We start from the raw sequence: 16,679 nt of genomic DNA, 5'->3' as shown, positions 1-16,679 counted from the left end.
TTGACGTGTGTTATTAAAATCATCTTATTTGGGTTTGCAGATACAGATGTACCAACTTTCGCGACTCCTCCATGACTATCACCGCGATCTCTACTGTCACTTTGAGGAGAATGAAATTAGTCCTAGTCTTTATGCTGCCCCGTGGTTTCTCACCGTGTTTGCCTCTCAGTTTCCTTTGGGTTTTGTGGCCAGAGTATTTGGTAAATGTCACTGTTTATTTTGTATTACAACTTAACTGCAGTAAAAGCAAAAAGATATGGCTGTTGCTGGAATTCAGTGATGTAACAAGAGAAAAAGATCACAACACTAATTAAATTATGCCATATAGTACGATGGTGCTGGTAAAAAGTTCAGTTATGAGTAATTAGCTGATGAAATGAATTCATCTAAACTGTTGTTCATCATCCTTATTTTAGAATAATAAATCTAAAACACTCTTTTTAATTCTTTAATTTTACTCTGAATTGTTTCAAGTTGCAAGTTGTCACAAAATAATGCAGCAGTTTATATTCCTAATGACTTCATTGAATATGTTTTCATGCTTGCTTTGTAGATATGATTTTCCTTCAAGGGTCAGAGGTCATCTTTAAGGTAGCCCTAAGTTTACTGGGAAGCCACAAGCCACTAATTCTACAACATGAAAGTCTGGAATCAATAGTTGACTTTATAAAGTGCACTCTTCCCAACCTTGGACTAGTGCAGATGGAAAAAACAATTAATCAGGTATTAATTACTTGGATGATTCAAAAATGTATTGTTTTTACTTCAACATTTTCTCACTCCATACGTTTTGCTCAAGAGTTGTGCATTGTACATTTACGAGAAGCAGTTAGTTGTAGTTTCTGTGAGCAGAGAATTTGTTCATAGAATGACTGTATTCAACTCTATGTAACTTGTTGACTCTCACGGTGTTCTCCCTTAAGGTTAAAATACTGATTCCCATTGAATGTTGGCAGCAGTCAGATAATGTTTTAGGATTGTTCCTGATTCTTGGAGTTCAAGGATATTTCATGGGATACCACTGCCCACAACCAAGAAGAAAAGTGTATTGGGACGTTTGAAAGAAACAGATACACAAAATGCTGGTAAACTCCAACTGGGCAACGTTTGTGGAAAGGAAGTAAATGTTTTGAGTCCGGTATGACTCTTGCTGATTAAATGGTGATGTGGCAGGAAAGGGAGCTTTTTGATGACCACACATATTGGCCTCTGGTTGGTCCCCAACTTCCCAAGTTTTTAACAGCAGGGAGTGAGCCTCTGCGGTCTGGCCATTAATTGGTCACTTAAGGGGAATTCACTATCAGGTTATTATTTTCTTCACAGTGCAGGCTTGTGACTCTTGTTTGAACCTGACGATGGGGGTTTCAAAGCCCACTGAGAAAATCCAGCCCCACACCTCCCACCCAAATGTAAGACTAGCAGCTGCTAGGACATTGGTGGGGCCTCTTCTGGAATACTGTCCCATTCTGGTCGTCCAGTTACAGAAAGGGTATTAAGCTGGAGAGGGCTCAGAAGAGATTTACCAGGGTGTTGCCAGGTATGGAAAGTTTGTATTATAAAGAAAGGCTGGATAGGCTAGGACTTTATTCACTGGAGCTTAGGAGGTTGAGAGGCGAACTGATAGAAGTTTATAAAATAATGAGAGGTACAGATAGAGTGAATGGTAGTTGTCTTTTCCCTAGGATGGGGGATTTCAAGACTGGAGGCAGGTGGTGGGGGGGCACATTTTTAAGATGAGAGAGATTTTAAAAACACACAAGGGGCAAATGTTTTACAAATGAGGTGGTTTGCATTGGAATGAACTTGCTGAGAGAGTGGTGGATGCGGGTGCAATTACAATGTTTAAAACACATTTGGATAAGTACGTGAACAGTAAAGGTTTGGAGGGATATGGTCCAGGACGAGGCAGATGGGACTAATTTAGTTTGGAATTATGTTTGGCAAGGACCAAAGGGTCTGTTTCCCTGCTGTATGACTCTTGACAGCAGTAATAAGGCCACAAGAGTAAATTTCCCACACAAAGTAATCTTTTTTTTCTGACTGTGTCTGTCATTTTTACTGATGACGGGAATATTTGGCCTCTGCTATCTGACTGAGGAACAAAGTAGGGGAGGGGCAGCGTGATGGAGTAAAATGTCCACAAGCTACAGGGATACATCTCTGACCCGAGGACTGCTCAGGTACCAGAGACAGGTTCCCAGCCTCTGCTGGAGAACCAGGTCAGACTGAAATCAGTGACTGGCTGCAGGCTGCCCCTCAGTTCTGTGTGGGGGCCAAAAAAAAACTGTTTTTATATATTGCATTTGCCAGTAGACATCCCAAAATGCTTTACAGCTAACAAAGTGCAGTCAACTTGATAACTGGCATCTATAGGACGAGGAGTATGCCAGTTGATCAAATATTCCAGATAATCAAGGTACACAGTAAATCCTGAACAAGCAACAGCAACATCCCTCAAAAGATCTTCGATTTTAAGTGTGATGTTAATGCGGGCGTAGACACATCACTGTTTAGTTCATTTGCAGCATAATTACTGAACAGCACAGTAGATCGCGGTATTTGAGGTATATAACTTTATCAAGAGTGCTGGTTGATAGGGTGCTGATTTAAACAAAGCTTGCTGGAACATTTGATATGTAATCCTTCTTGTAATGTAGGAAGCACTGGAGCCAAGTTAAGCTCACCACGCTCCCACAGATAAAAATATGACAAGGCAGCCAGATAATGATTTTTTATGAAGTTGCGTGAAGGCTAAATACTCTCCAGGATAGTAGGAAGAATGCCCCTATTCTTTCTCAAAGTAGTTATATACTGTAGGATCTTTTACGTCCGTCTGAGAGGGCAGGCAGAATGTGGGTTTAAATATCTTATCTCATTAAATACCTTCATCAGTGGAGCACTCCCTCTGCCCTGGATAGTTGCCTTGATTTTTTTATTTCCCTGAAGTTGTATCGTCCAAACCAATGTAAACATAATAACAGCAGGAGCACATTGCAACTTAATCCACATTTATTCCACAGTGGTTTGGAATGAATCCAAGAAAAGACTTTGGATTACAATTCACTCCTCCCTGGCTCCTGGCGTATCCTGTTGAAACAGTGCAGCATAGCCTAATGCCTTTTAATTTTTAGATCATTCTTGCTTTGGGTTAGGTGCACGAGCTTATATAGCGTGCAGCAGTAGACTGACCTGAACTATGTTAGCTCTGTGATGTGGCTTGTTTTTGAACTTAACGATACTGCTGTGTGGAAGCAGTAAATGGTAGCTGACTGCTTTGCCTTGGGGTGTACAAAGTTAAAAATCACACAACGCCAGGTTATAGCCCAACAGGTTTATTTGGAAGCACTAGCTTTCAGAGCCCTGCTCCATCAGGTGGTTGTGGAAAATAAGATTGCAAGACAGAATTTATAGCAAAAGTTTACAGTGCGATGTAACTGAAATTGTATGTTGAAAAAGACCCGGAATGTTTGTTAAGTGTCTCATCTTTTAGAATGACCATGTTATTTTCAGTCCTTTCATATGTCACTCACAGAAACACGCATATAATCACACACACACACTCCCACACACACCCTCTCACTGACACTCAATCTCCGCCCCCCCCCCAGCACGCTCGCGCGCAACACACACACACACACACACACACACACACACACACACACACACACACACACACACACACACACACACACACACACACACACACACACAGTTTGTGGAGTGAACTAGTACTTGCAGAAGTACATTTTACTTTGCTGAAAAACTGCATGAATCCATGTATGATTCTGTAAATACGTTTTTTAGATTAGAATCAGTCTGTCCATTGTAGCACAGACAGCCTCACACAGGGCAACTAATTACCTGGGCCAACATGACACTAATTGTTAAAGTTCAGTTGACAATGTAACTTTTTAAAAAAAGTTTAGCGATTTACATATGAAACAACTAAAACCAACATGGTCATTCTAAAGGACGAGAATCTTCACAACCAATTCTGGTCTTTTCAATATTTAATTTCAGTTACATCACATTGTAAACTTTTGTTATAAATTCTGTGTCTTACAATCTTATTCTCCACAACTACCTGATGAAGCGGCAGCCCTCCGAAAGCTAGTGCTTCCAAATAAACCCGTTGAACTATAACCTGGTGTTATGTGATTTTTAACTTTGTACACCCCAGTCCAACACTGGCACCTCCAAATCATGCCTTGGGGAAGGAGGGAAAAATGTAAGATGTTCTTATACACCTTCCACGTGCTGATTTGAAGGTAGAAACCTAAATATAAGGAGAGGAAGAGATACGTCAGATTTCAGTAGATGGGATAGAAGTTTATATCGCACATGGAAGCCTTTTATGTCCATGCAGAAAGGAAGTGCAGTAGAACCGCCCCCGCCCCCCGCCCCCCCCCCCCCCCCCCCCCCCCCCAATCCACGGATTCAGTATCCATGGTTTCAGTTATACGCGGTTTACCAGGGCCCAAAAAAAACACATGGAACATTCCGCAAATAATTCCAAGGGGCTGCCAGGGCGGTAAATTCGCTCTCCATTTAAATGATAGGGTTTGCTACTATCTGCAGTTTCCGGCATCTGTGGTATGTCTTGGAACATATCATCTTCAGATACAGGGTGCGAGGGTCACCTATACTGAATTCGGTGAAAAGCGCGTCAATCACGTAGCATGTACCTAGCACCATGTGAGTTTGCTGGTTATACTGGGGTGCAAAAATAAATACAACAGAAGTATTTAAGAAGGAACAGGAAAAAACATCTGAACCACAAGCAATTGATTGACAGATCAAGTACTGAATGGTCTGCTTTTGCTTTTGAACACTGAGATGTGGCTTTCGGCATTATGACAACATTTAGATCAGTTCTTCTACAAAAGCAGACCTAGGAGGCCACCTGATTCAAGTCCCTTCTTAATGTTTCGTAGATTTCTCCATAAATTTCAATCAAATAAAACACTGAAATACTTGATGAGAATTGCTACTGTAGCTCTGGCTGAAGTTTTCACTCATTTCCCCCCCTAACTTAACCCTTCACAGTGAGTTAGATTGTTATAATTTCCCAAGTTCTCTCTGATCATTGTGCTCTTTTCTGAATTACTTAACACTTAGGGCATAGTTTCACAGCCTGTAGACTATGGTGAAGTGCATCGTGGTGAGGTGCATTGTTTATTATAGAACGCTTAGAAGTGAAGTGTGATTATTAACACATCCTGTGAGGAAGATTATTCTGGGAGATTGAAGAATAATTGTCCACATATTTCATGGACCAGTCTACGAACCGCTCCCACCTTCAAATAGATTTTCCCTTTCCCCTTTAATCATGCCATGTCTTTGCCTAGAGGTTATTGGAATTATGGAATAGAAATAGATCAGTGTCCCTTGCAGGGAACAAGGAAAGCAACTGTCTACCTCTTTGCAATTAATTTTCCACTCTTCCCTTTGTCTTCTATTCTGTTTAACTACAGGCCCATCATTTGCAGATTTAATGTAAAATTCTCTCATTAAGGTCATTCTTCCCTAAAGGGTCTTTTACAAGTAATTAACCCTTCCTTATTACATAAAGGATTTAAAGTAGTAAGTCTGGGGCTGGTTTCTCAAAAATGTTTTCAGAAACCATGTATGCATTCAGAAGGTCTATCCTTCATAATATATATGCTAATTAGGTTGACCCAGTCTACATGTAGCTGTAATTATAATATTACTCTTGTTACATTCACTTTAATTTCCTGATTCATAGAGCGCTCTTCGTTGCCATTATGGTGGGCTGTAACCCACACATACCAATGTTTGCTGCTGCTATTTGCTGTTTCTTAGCTCCACTTAAATGATTTTACATCTTGAATTTGTAATCCAAAGTCCATTCTCACGAATGTACTGGTTAGCGCTACCTATTGTCCTTTTCTTCTTCCTAAATGTGGAATACCCTTGATTGTTCACTTAGCTGCCTTGATCAGCCTGTTGTCACGTCTCTGTAACAGCTGTTCCATCATATCTGCTTACATCCGTCTGTGCCATCAATTCATCCGCCTTGCTAAGGAAGCTGTGTGCATTCAGCTAGGATCATGTCTTTTTTTAAATTATTTCACAACCTCTTGCCTTATCTCCTAGACCACTGTAAAGTTTGAACCTTTAGTTTGAGGTTGGCAGTAAGAAGCTATTAGCTCCCTTAATCCAACTTTATTTTGTTTGCCTCATTCTCTACCTTTTAATTTAACAAATCTTCCCGTATCTGATCCCTCACCCCCTACTGGTTAGCAAACCATCCTAGTTATACACTCACTAGAACAGCTGTTCCAGGTGAACGCCATCTTAACATTTTGCTAGACTGGTGCCAATTCCACTGGAGCCAAAACCTATTTCTCCCAAACCAATCTTTGAACCCACATTTAGTCTTCTAATCCTATTGCCTTCCTCTAATTTGATCTTCATTCAGGTAATAATGAGGCTCTGCTTTTTAAGTTAACCCCTAAAAGTTTATACAGAATCCCTTTCCTAGTCTGAGACATATGTATGTCTGTTTATTTTGAAAAACTGTTTCTTGCCCCTCCCACTGTAAATTCCTTTCCAGCTTAGAGCTGCATTCCTGAAATATGGCAAAAGGTAAGCAAGACAACATCCTGGGATTCATGCTGTTCACTGTGCAGCATGTAGTCTGTTTCCTTGATGACTACATTGACCCCACTACTGCCATATCCCAGTTAACTCCCCTCGTTTGTAGGTGTTCCGATGCTTCATTGCTCTGGTCAGTTTGCTCATCCATCCTGAAGCCTCTGTTTTCATTAACATCAGCTGCAAGATCCTCACTATGTTGGACCTGCATCCTTTTAAAGGTTCCCAGATCTAGATTGGTAGATTAGTCATGGCTTGTCAGAATATCAAATTTGACTGAAATCCATCTCTTGGATTTTGACATATTTTGTTTACAAACAAGGTTGAAAACATTTCCAGTACCCACCTTCAGTGGCCCAGGTAATGGATCTGATTTTAAAAATCTGTTTCTCTTTTTGCAAGTTATCCTTCAGGATATGTCATTTTGAAATTTGTTTTTTTTATAGATAATATAGAAAAGGGGAAATAAGGGATGTATTTTTCAGTAGAAGTTCCTGTTGTCTGCTAAACGAATTGCACAGTGATATTCAAGTTGTTGGAATAGTTTTATTTATTAACATTATTAAATGGGAAGCCGCTGTCACGTTTTTGCCAGCTTGTGGAAATTGTTTACATACAAAGAATATACAACCGGTAATTCAATCTTGTTGTATCAGGCTTACTTTTAATTTGGATTCTGGATTAGTGGTGCTGGAAAAGCACAGCAGTTCAGACAGCATCCGAGGAGCAGTAAAATTGCCGTTTCGGGCAAAAGCCCTTCATCAGGAATACAGGCCTGTATTCCTGATGAAGGGCTTTTGCCCGAAACATTGATTTACTGCTCCTCGGATGCTGCCTGAACTGCTGTGCTCTTCCAGCACCACTAATCCAGAATCTGGTTTCTAGCATCTGCAGTCATTGTTTTTACCCAATTTTAATTTGGAGCAATGACAAAATATTTCAGCTACTTCTTTGCGTAAGGAAGAAGTTAAAGTCACAAAAGGGAGGAAACAAGTTACTAATTGGGTAACTCATTGAAAAAACACTGTCAAGGAATTTTTTTGTTATATTAGAAATGATCTGTGTTGATCTGTCTAGGTGTTTGAGATGGACCTTTCCAAACAGCTGCAAGCCTATGAGGTTGAATACCATGTTCTTCAAGATGAGCTAATAGATTCTTCAGCTGCCATGAGTGACAACGAACGATTAGAAAAATTGGAAAAAAATAACAACTGCTTGCGCAAGCAAAACAGTGATCTAGTGGAAGAACTTGAGGTTAGTCAAATGAATTTTGAACAAAATATTACAAATCTTCTGTTCACATTGTTGCTGTAGTCAGAGAAATGTTGATGAAGCCTTTTGTTAAGAATGCCAAATTTCAAATGAAAGGAACAAACGGATGGTGATTAGTTGACAGGTCTACCCAGACTGGCTGAACCATTACCATGGAGAAAGCAAAGAGAAGTATATTTTCCCGAAACTCCGTAAAGGTACAAGGCTTGAACATTTTTTTTTGTTTCAGAAAGCAGACCCTTATAAAGGAATATATAAAGTCTCTAGCAAGCACATATGAACCATGTTATATTAAATTAATTGGATAGTGTTGAAGTTGAACACCAATGCCTGGGACATGCAGCATATGCACGTGGCATCACAGGTACACTGAAAGTATAAAGACAAATTATCTCAGACACTTGAATAAATGATTAAGCTCGCCATTTTATTCTTTACTGTGCAATAACTACACACAGTGTTTTCTACTCAGTGGGTACTGCAATTAGTCCAAAATGGCACGCTGCACATTTCACAATTACACGCACGGTCATGTAAAAGATTAGTGTCCTGGTACATAGGCCCCCTATCCCAGCAAATGGCTGTTTGAAGTATAGCACATGTTGTTTTGGCTGTCCGCAATAGGCAAAGTGCAGACCGTACTCAGACAGCTCACTATCGCAAATTTCAAAATAAAACTCCTGCTCTAGATGTGGTTGGGTAACACTTACTGAATAATCCCGAGTTTGCGAATTGGTAGACTTACAATCATTTTTAAGATAATCAATCAAACTAACTTAAACTTAGTACATGTGGCATGCATTCATTCGTAGAGACCTGTTGTCTGCAAAGAGAATGAATACATTGAAGCATTGCAATTTTTTTGAGTGACTGGGAACTAGCGGAGCATATAGTTCTCCATTGCTTTTTTCATTAAAATACCTCAAATAATCAGAGGCAACTTGACAACTAATCAGCACCCTTGTCATCTGAAGTATAAATTATTGCAATTGTTTGAAATTTGGCACTTTTGCAGTGGTCCTGATCAGTGCAAGATAAAAGCTTTGGGCAATATGTCAATTTTCAGTGGTGTTCAAGTGCTGTACTATCGACCACTAATACTGTTGGTAATGTGACAGTCTAACAGTAAAATGTACAAACATGATATTACAGGGCAACTATAGTAAGCAATTTTGTATTCTATAGCATCATGCTCATGGCAAGACTTCAGTTTTATATATGTAATTGTTTATGGAAAAATGTACAGGCTGGTGATGCAGTTATATGTAAGGCAAGCTTAAGAAAATCCATTAGACTACTGTTGTATCCTGATGACTAGCTGAACTGTTGCTTTGACAGAAGTCTTTGCTGCTTGCCTTCTCTGGGAAAACTGAATGATTTTAGGAGTTAAAAGGCTGTGGACCTCGACCCAAAGTAGTATTCAATAACACAGTTGACAGATAATCCAAGAGAGTAATTAATATCAAAGAACTTGGAAAAAGACAGGGTCTGGTAGCTGACTTTATAATCTTGCTACCTGGACTAATAAGGACTAATGTTCCTGAGAAATTAGTTCAAATCCCACCATGGCAGAGAAAAACTTAAGTATAACTATGTCAATAAATCTGGGAGAGTCATCTACTGATCACAAAACACCTGGATTTGTATGAAAGGACTCCTGCATCATTGACCTTAGGGATAGCAGATGCGCTTCCCAAACCAGTCTGGCCTGTATGCAACTCTAAACCCACATCAATGTGGTTGACACTTGACTGACTATAGCAAGTTCTTCAATTTGTGCTGAAGAAAGTGAAACTATATCACATGAATGTTATTTGTAGTAAAATTAGATAGGAACCAACCAAGCATGTTCTGGTTGCATCACTGTTACAGATTTGCGGTTCCTATACTCGAGTCCGCACCAAAAACCTGAAAGCCGGTTGATATCTTGGTGACATTTAAACTGAGGCTTCCCCCTCCTGTGCCTGTAAAATATCCATGACCCCACTTCAAAGTACAGCAGTGAGGTTTCCCTTGCCTGAACTGCAATAATCTCTCTGTGGGCTATCTCATTTGCTGTTTGTCAGATCTTGTGTATAAATTACCAGTTGCCAAGTCTCTGGATACTTTCAAGAAAGAGATGGATAGAGCTTAAAGATAGTGGAATCAAGGGTTATGGGGATAAGGCAGGAACAGGATACTGATTGTGGATGATCAGCCGTGATCATAATGAATGGCGGTGCTGCCTTGAAGGGCTGAATGGCCTACTCCTGCACCTATTGTCTATTGTCTTTTCCCTTCATTACAGGACTGCTTATCCATTGAAAATTATTCCTTAGCTGTCAAATATTTTTTGACTGTTCAGAGATTGTACAAGTCACTATAAATATGAATTTCTTTTTGCCCTGAAAGGTCGCTCATAGCAAAATTGAGAGCCTGGAAGCTACAGTGAAGACCTTGTTGTCCAATGAAGGAAGGTTAAAGCAAGTCATTTGTACCTTAGAGCTGGAAAGAGCGGCGCTTCTGGCTGCAGTTGAAGAATTTCAAAAGCAGGTTCCCAGCACTGAACCTGCTGATAACAGAACACTGTCTGAAGCACAAGAAAATGATTGATTGTAAAATCTGATGCACTTTACGTAAGAGAAAACAGATTTTTTTTAAATGAATTCGGTAAGCCAGTGGGATTTTCTGGTTCCTTCACAACAAGAAAGATCCATATTTGGATCTATTCAAAGGCACAAGTGTCCAGCAACACAGTGACAATATGAATCACTGGATCATCCCCTTCTGTTTAAAGACCGATCATCAAGAGAGATTCCTTTCTCTGAGAATTGTGTGAATTTATTGATACCTAATGGTTGCACCCTGTTTTTTTTTCCACAATGTAACCAATAGATTTGGATACAGTGTTTGCAGTGTTTGTCATGGTATCTTGTATACAGATACAGTTTAGAGTGACTTCTATACTTGCAGTAAATTGTTAATGTTGAAAGGTTTTGACCTGGAGCTTTACTTCCGGGATGGTTGCTCCATTTCAGGTGGTTTAAAAAAAACCTATTCTAAACTTCCTTTGGCCATAAATTGGGCATTTTGCTTTACTTTCCATAATTCACCTTATATAAGTAGTGTTTTTGTTTGTAGGCAAAGCAGGATTTCATTTTTACAATTCTTACAAAAGCATTTTTACACTTTGGTTATCTCTTTAGGTTGATTCCATCTGATATAAACCATTTGGGAAATAACAAAACATGTTGACCTAACCTGTTGCAGCTCAGTAAATCTTGAACAATCCAATCACTGAGCAGTGACAAAAGAACACTGGAGCCAGGAGCGATCAGACTTCTACTCTTTGACAAATATTGCTTTGTGAAAATATTAGGAGGAGGATAGAAGAGGGAGAGACCGGGTCTTTGAATCGGTATTATGTGGACCTGTTTCTGGGGCCATTAACATATTAATGTATATTAATGTCCCCAACAGTTCTATTTCAGTATTATTTTTTCAATAAACACTGCAATTTATTAATTTTCTGTACTCTCTGCTACCCCATGAGTCTGGGGTCAATGAGCATCTGTGCTTTGACAGTTGTATATTCCATGTTACAGCTGCTGACTTTACTTTAAATCTATGTATCACACAGGCAAGAGTTGCACCATGTATTTTTTTAAAGAATCCAGTCAAAAAGGATTGTTAGGATCACGTTGCTTTGGTTTCTCATCTCTCTCACTCTCACTCTCTCTCTCTCTCTCTCTCTCTCTCTCTCTCTCTCTCGCTTGCTCGCTCTCATTCTCTGTCTCGCTTGCTTGCGCTCGATCTCTCCCTCGCTCGATCTCTCCCTCGCTCGATCTCTCCCTCGCTCGATCTCTCCCTCGCTCGATCTCTCGTTCTCTCGCCGTTCCCAAATTGAAGTGGTGACATTGAACAGAAAAACAAAGGAAGAATAAATTACATGAATCATTCAAACAAAAACAGCTGGTGGCATTTATGTTGTTCCACCCATACCTTTGAGCACCTCTGCACTCAACAATTACAAACCACTCTGGTTCCAGATACAGTGGTATGAGTGGTGAAGCGTTGAATTACACAGACATTAGCTGATTTTTATGTTTCAGTTTAAAAATATTATTTCATTTTGTGAACAAAATTAATACTAGATTAAAAAATAAATTCAAATAGTCTCCAGGAAGTTATAAATGACAATACAAATAGAAGTATACGGACAAATAGAAATTGCAATCCAAATTAACTGGCATTTTTATAATACTTGCATACTACAGTTGATAATATTTGATACTATGGAAGGTGGTTTCTAGACAATCTTTTGTCATTGTCAGTATGTTACCATTACATGAATAGAAAGTGCCCAAGAAAGGGGCAAAATGTTAACCATGATTGTGTAACAATTATAGTTATTGATGACTTTCATCGTGCTGCTGACCAGGCTTGCATTAGTGTTTACATTTGGTGAAATTCTAGTATTGAAAGCAAAACACCAAAGGTGACTTTTTTTTAAAATGAAATACCTGCATAATGGAAAATTCATTCAACAGTGTAGTACATCGGTATATTGATGCAATTGATTGTGCTTGACAATTGATTGAGTATTGAGTGTGAACCTCTGACAACCAGTGAATATGAAGAGAATGAAAAAGCTGAAGGTTTGTTCAATAGACTTGGAAATCCAATTAAACAACACTGTAACCACAAGCTGACTTCTATTTTAAAAATTGAAAATCAGCATTTCAATACATTACTGTTTTATTCTCTGTTTAAGCCAAATTACTTGTAAGTTTAGAAACAATTAAAGCAATATTTGGTAGGGTAATTTGCATTAAACAGAACTGGTCTCTAACAGGTTCAATAGATTTGATTCCTGTCCTGCTTTCATTCTCTTTCATCCTTCACTAAGGCACTCCAGAGTTAACTGCTGAAAGGACAAGTGACTTTTCTTTGTCTGTTGATCATTTGGATTATTCACAAACCAAATAGAAGAATGATGTCAAAATAAACCAACTAATTAGATAAATTGAACTGGTACAAATGCCAGCTGCATAGATTTTTCAATGAAGTCTATGTTGGAGGAGACACATGACATCATAATTGGACTGATAGCCCAAAGGCAATAAAAGTTCTTGCTATCCTTACCTGAAGGAACTCCTTAAAAGCAATGGCAGTGTAGGTATTGAGCATCATTCCAATGTTGAGATTCCAATGTATTTGAATACCAGCGTAATTCTTTGTGCTTTACATGTTCATGTGCCTTCTTTGTATGATTCTGATTCCTCAGTTGTAAAATTGCATAATATGAGTGAGAGAAGCTCAATGGCACCCGGAAATGGTGTGCATTAAACAGATTGCCATAAAGCTGTGATTTTTTTTTTGTTACCCATTCAATGGGTTTCTTTGCTGAAACACAACAGTTCGCAGTAGGTCTCAGTCAGATTTCTTTATAACTAGCCATGTGCCATAAATTAGTCAAAGACTGTCACTGTTTAGTGTCTATAAGCAAATAAACCACCAGCATTAGTGTGAATTTAAAATGTAACTTAACAGTACCTGCTGGTCTACGAATAAAGTTCGATTTGGATCTGGTTTATATTGATTGATAACAGGTCAAATAATGCTACTGTGAAATTCAAGATGGCTGGTATTTGCATCTCTGTTGGGTCTGCAGTGTTGTGTTTAACTTTAGTGTAATTCACTGTTGAGAATAGTCATACATTTCTATACTGTTACAGATCCAGGAAGAGAACTTGACAAGAATGTTTACACTGCCGTCTCAAATTTGACAACATTTGCTCATTTTTCTTTGTAATATGCTATGTGGGCTTCAGTATTTAAAAGTGGAATATTGCTGCTGATTTTTTAGTAGTAATTATAAATGTTGCATCTGTGATACATGGCAAAGATGTCCCTGTGCCTAACTTCAGAAATTCTATGGGGTAGGGAAAGAGGGGAAGAGATGGATGCACCAAAGGAATTGGGCATGTGCAGAACTATAATAAAACACCATCCCTGTTTTTAGGTTTGAATTTTTAATTAATAAACTGTTTTGAATCACTGTAACTTCTTATTTGTTTTTGATTCATTTGTAAGTCTTGGATCCAAAAAGTACAATGTATAATTGCTGGGATGTATCAACTGGGAGTCTCTGCTGTTAATCTCAGTAGATTTTCTGTGGGACAAGATGATGGAGTGAGTCTCTCAGTAACCAGGTAATGGAAGGTGCCTATGATATTGGGGTACATCTAAGGAGAAGCCTTTACAGATCTAGTGAAGGTTTCTGGGATAGGTTGATTTTGAAATTCCCCCTCAAGGGTAGGCAGAGGATACACCCTGAAAGTCCAAAGAAACTCAACATACAGTTGCAAAAATATGCTTCATTTGCAGCTATTCTTTCTAATTATGACATTTACTTTTCCTTGCCATACTATTGGATCACTCATAATGAATCCTTGCAACTTGATGTCACCATGTACCTTTTCTGCCTGCCCTGTGAGGGAATTTAACTTGCTCGTAAAAGTGAGGGTTTGGAGGTTATGGGTGTGTCAGCTATGGCCACCCTCTCCTATCCTTTTATAATGTGTTGTGTTTGGAATGGAAAGGGTAGAATGCTGTCTGATTCTCATGAAATGCAGTCAAACCCAGATGTCAATAGGCAGATTAAAATGGCAAATGAAGGAAATAATATGAAATGAGGAATTATGTATGATGTGAGGCATTCAGGAGAATCACTGACAAGTAAATCCTGAGGGTGAAATCTTTTAGTTCCTTGTGCATATTATTGCCTGATGTTTCATACAGTATATTATTGCATATGGCTGAATGCTGTTACTTGTCCTGATCTGATGAGGTAATGAAATTTATTTCTGTGCTGAGTTCCTCTGTCTGTGCAATGATTGATGTGGTACTTGGCTCTACCCATAGTAACCGAGAACTAAGTCTCATACAGTGCAGAGAAGGCCCTTTGACTCACAAAGCCTGTAATGACGACCAATGCACAATCTATACCAGGGGAGTATAGCAAGTGTGGGGGTAACTTAGGAAAGCAAAAAGGGTGCATGAAGGAAACCCTTGGAGGGTAAGATTTGGGAAAATCCTAAAATATTCTATAAGTATATCAAAGGAAGAGAGCAGCCAGAGAAGGAGTAGGGACCAAGAGGGCAGAGAAATCAAGGGCCAAAATCAAACAGAAGTGCATTGAAAATAATGGAAAAAGTGCAAGTCATTTTAAGAAGATAAGCCTTGAGGTTTTGTGCTTTAATGCACAGAGCATTCTTAATAGTGGATGAATTAATTATGCAAATCGTTGGAAACCGGTATGATCTACGCAGAGGATTAGAGACATGACTGCAGGGTGACCAGGGATGGGAACTGAACTTTCAGGGAAATTCCATAGTTAGGAAGGACAAGCCAAAAAGGAAAGGCAGTCTAGTTGCATTGATGGTTAAAGTGGAAATTAACACAATAATTAAGAAAGGCATTAGCTCCAGTGATGTGGAATCTGATGCAGCTGCAAAACCCCAAGGGGCAAAAAGCATCAAACTGTAGGGTGATGTTAGGAATGGCATTAGAGAAGAAAGAGATGCATGCAACAATTATAGCTGACTTTAATCTGTTTATAGGTTGGGCGATCAAGTTAGTAATAATACTGTAAAGAAAGAATCCTGAAGCATGTCCAGGTTTCTGGAGCAACATGTTTGATGAGCCAATGAGAGAACAGACTATTGGGTAATGAGAAAGGAATAATTGACAATTGGATTGTACGGCCACTTGGAATGAGTGACCATAATATAGTAAAATTCCCCAATGAGGTGGAGAGTGACAGTTGATTCTGAGACTAGGGTCGTGAACCTAAATAGAGGAAAATATAGTGATATGAAACAGATTGGGGAACAATGCCTTTCCACCACCATCCCTTTAGGCAATGGCAAACATTTAGAGAGTGCCTGGGTGAACTGCAACAATTGTTCATTCCCCTCTGGCATAGAAGTAAAACAGGAAAAGTGGCCAAGCCATGGCTTACAAGGGAGATTAGAGATAGTATTCGATTCAATGAAGAGGCATACAAATTGGCCAGAAAAATAACAGACCTGAGGAATGGGAACAGTTTAGAACTCAGCAAAGGGGGGCAAAACGATCAGTTAAGAAAAGGAAAAAAGCAAGTGAGCAAGCTTATGGGAGCATAAAGATGGTAAAGGTTTTTATTGGTATGTGAAGAGAAAAAGGTTGGTGAAGATAAATGAAATGCTTTACAGTCCAGCAGGAATTTATAGTTGGGAACAAAGAAATGGCTGACCAATTAAATGCATTTTTTAATTGGGAACACTGGGTTTAGTGAGAGGGTGGAATGCAAGGAAATGAGTACCGAAATTCTGCGGGGGAAGTGGAGGAATTGAAGGCCAATAACTCAATTAAGATTATATTTGCTAGACTTTAGAAGGATGAGGGGTTGATCTCATTGAAACCAAAATAAGTAGCAGGAATAGAGGATAGATATGGAAAGAAGGTTCCCAATGAGGGGAGAGACAACAACAAGGGGTCACCGTTTAAGATGGTATAAAATCTAAATCGAAATTTAGGACAGAGATGAGGTGAAATTTCTTCTCCCAAAGAGTGGTGAACCTGTGGAATGCACTACCACAGAAAGCGGCCAAAGCCAAAACATTCCATAATTTCACAAAGGAGTTGGATAGAGCACTTGGGGCTAAAGGAATTAAAAGATGTGGGGAGAAAGCAGGAATAGGCTCCTGATGAAGGGCTCCAGCCCGTAATGTCAATTTTCCTGCTCTTCGGATGCTGCCTGACCT

At 39.2% G+C, this 16,679-nt stretch overlaps 1 protein-coding gene across 4 annotated transcripts in view; it reads left to right on the top strand.

The window, feature by feature from the left end:
• The window catches only part of tbc1d1 (TBC1 (tre-2/USP6, BUB2, cdc16) domain family, member 1), a 287,433-nt gene extending 273,498 nt beyond the window's left edge, over positions 1 to 13,935 (top strand). For 3 of the 4 annotated variants that reach the window (XM_060824980.1, XM_060824998.1, XM_060825008.1), the window contains exons 16-19: positions 41 to 200; positions 554 to 723; positions 7,696 to 7,872; positions 10,282 to 13,935. In XM_060824980.1, coding sequence (XP_060680963.1) covers positions 41 to 200; positions 554 to 723; positions 7,696 to 7,872; positions 10,282 to 10,482 — 708 coding nt within the window. In that variant the 3' untranslated portion in view covers positions 10,483 to 13,935. The remainder of the gene's footprint in view (positions 1 to 40; positions 201 to 553; positions 724 to 7,695; positions 7,873 to 10,281) is intronic. The other variant, XM_060824990.1, reaches the window with a different exon arrangement.
• Positions 13,936 to 16,679: the final 2,744 nt, after the last annotated feature.

The sequence above is a fragment of the Hemiscyllium ocellatum genome, chromosome 1 (assembly GCF_020745735.1).
Source record: "Hemiscyllium ocellatum isolate sHemOce1 chromosome 1, sHemOce1.pat.X.cur, whole genome shotgun sequence".
Lineage (NCBI taxonomy): Eukaryota > Metazoa > Chordata > Chondrichthyes > Orectolobiformes > Hemiscylliidae > Hemiscyllium > Hemiscyllium ocellatum.
The sequence above is the reverse complement of the archived record's forward strand: the minus strand, read 5'-3'. Positions and strand labels throughout refer to the sequence as shown.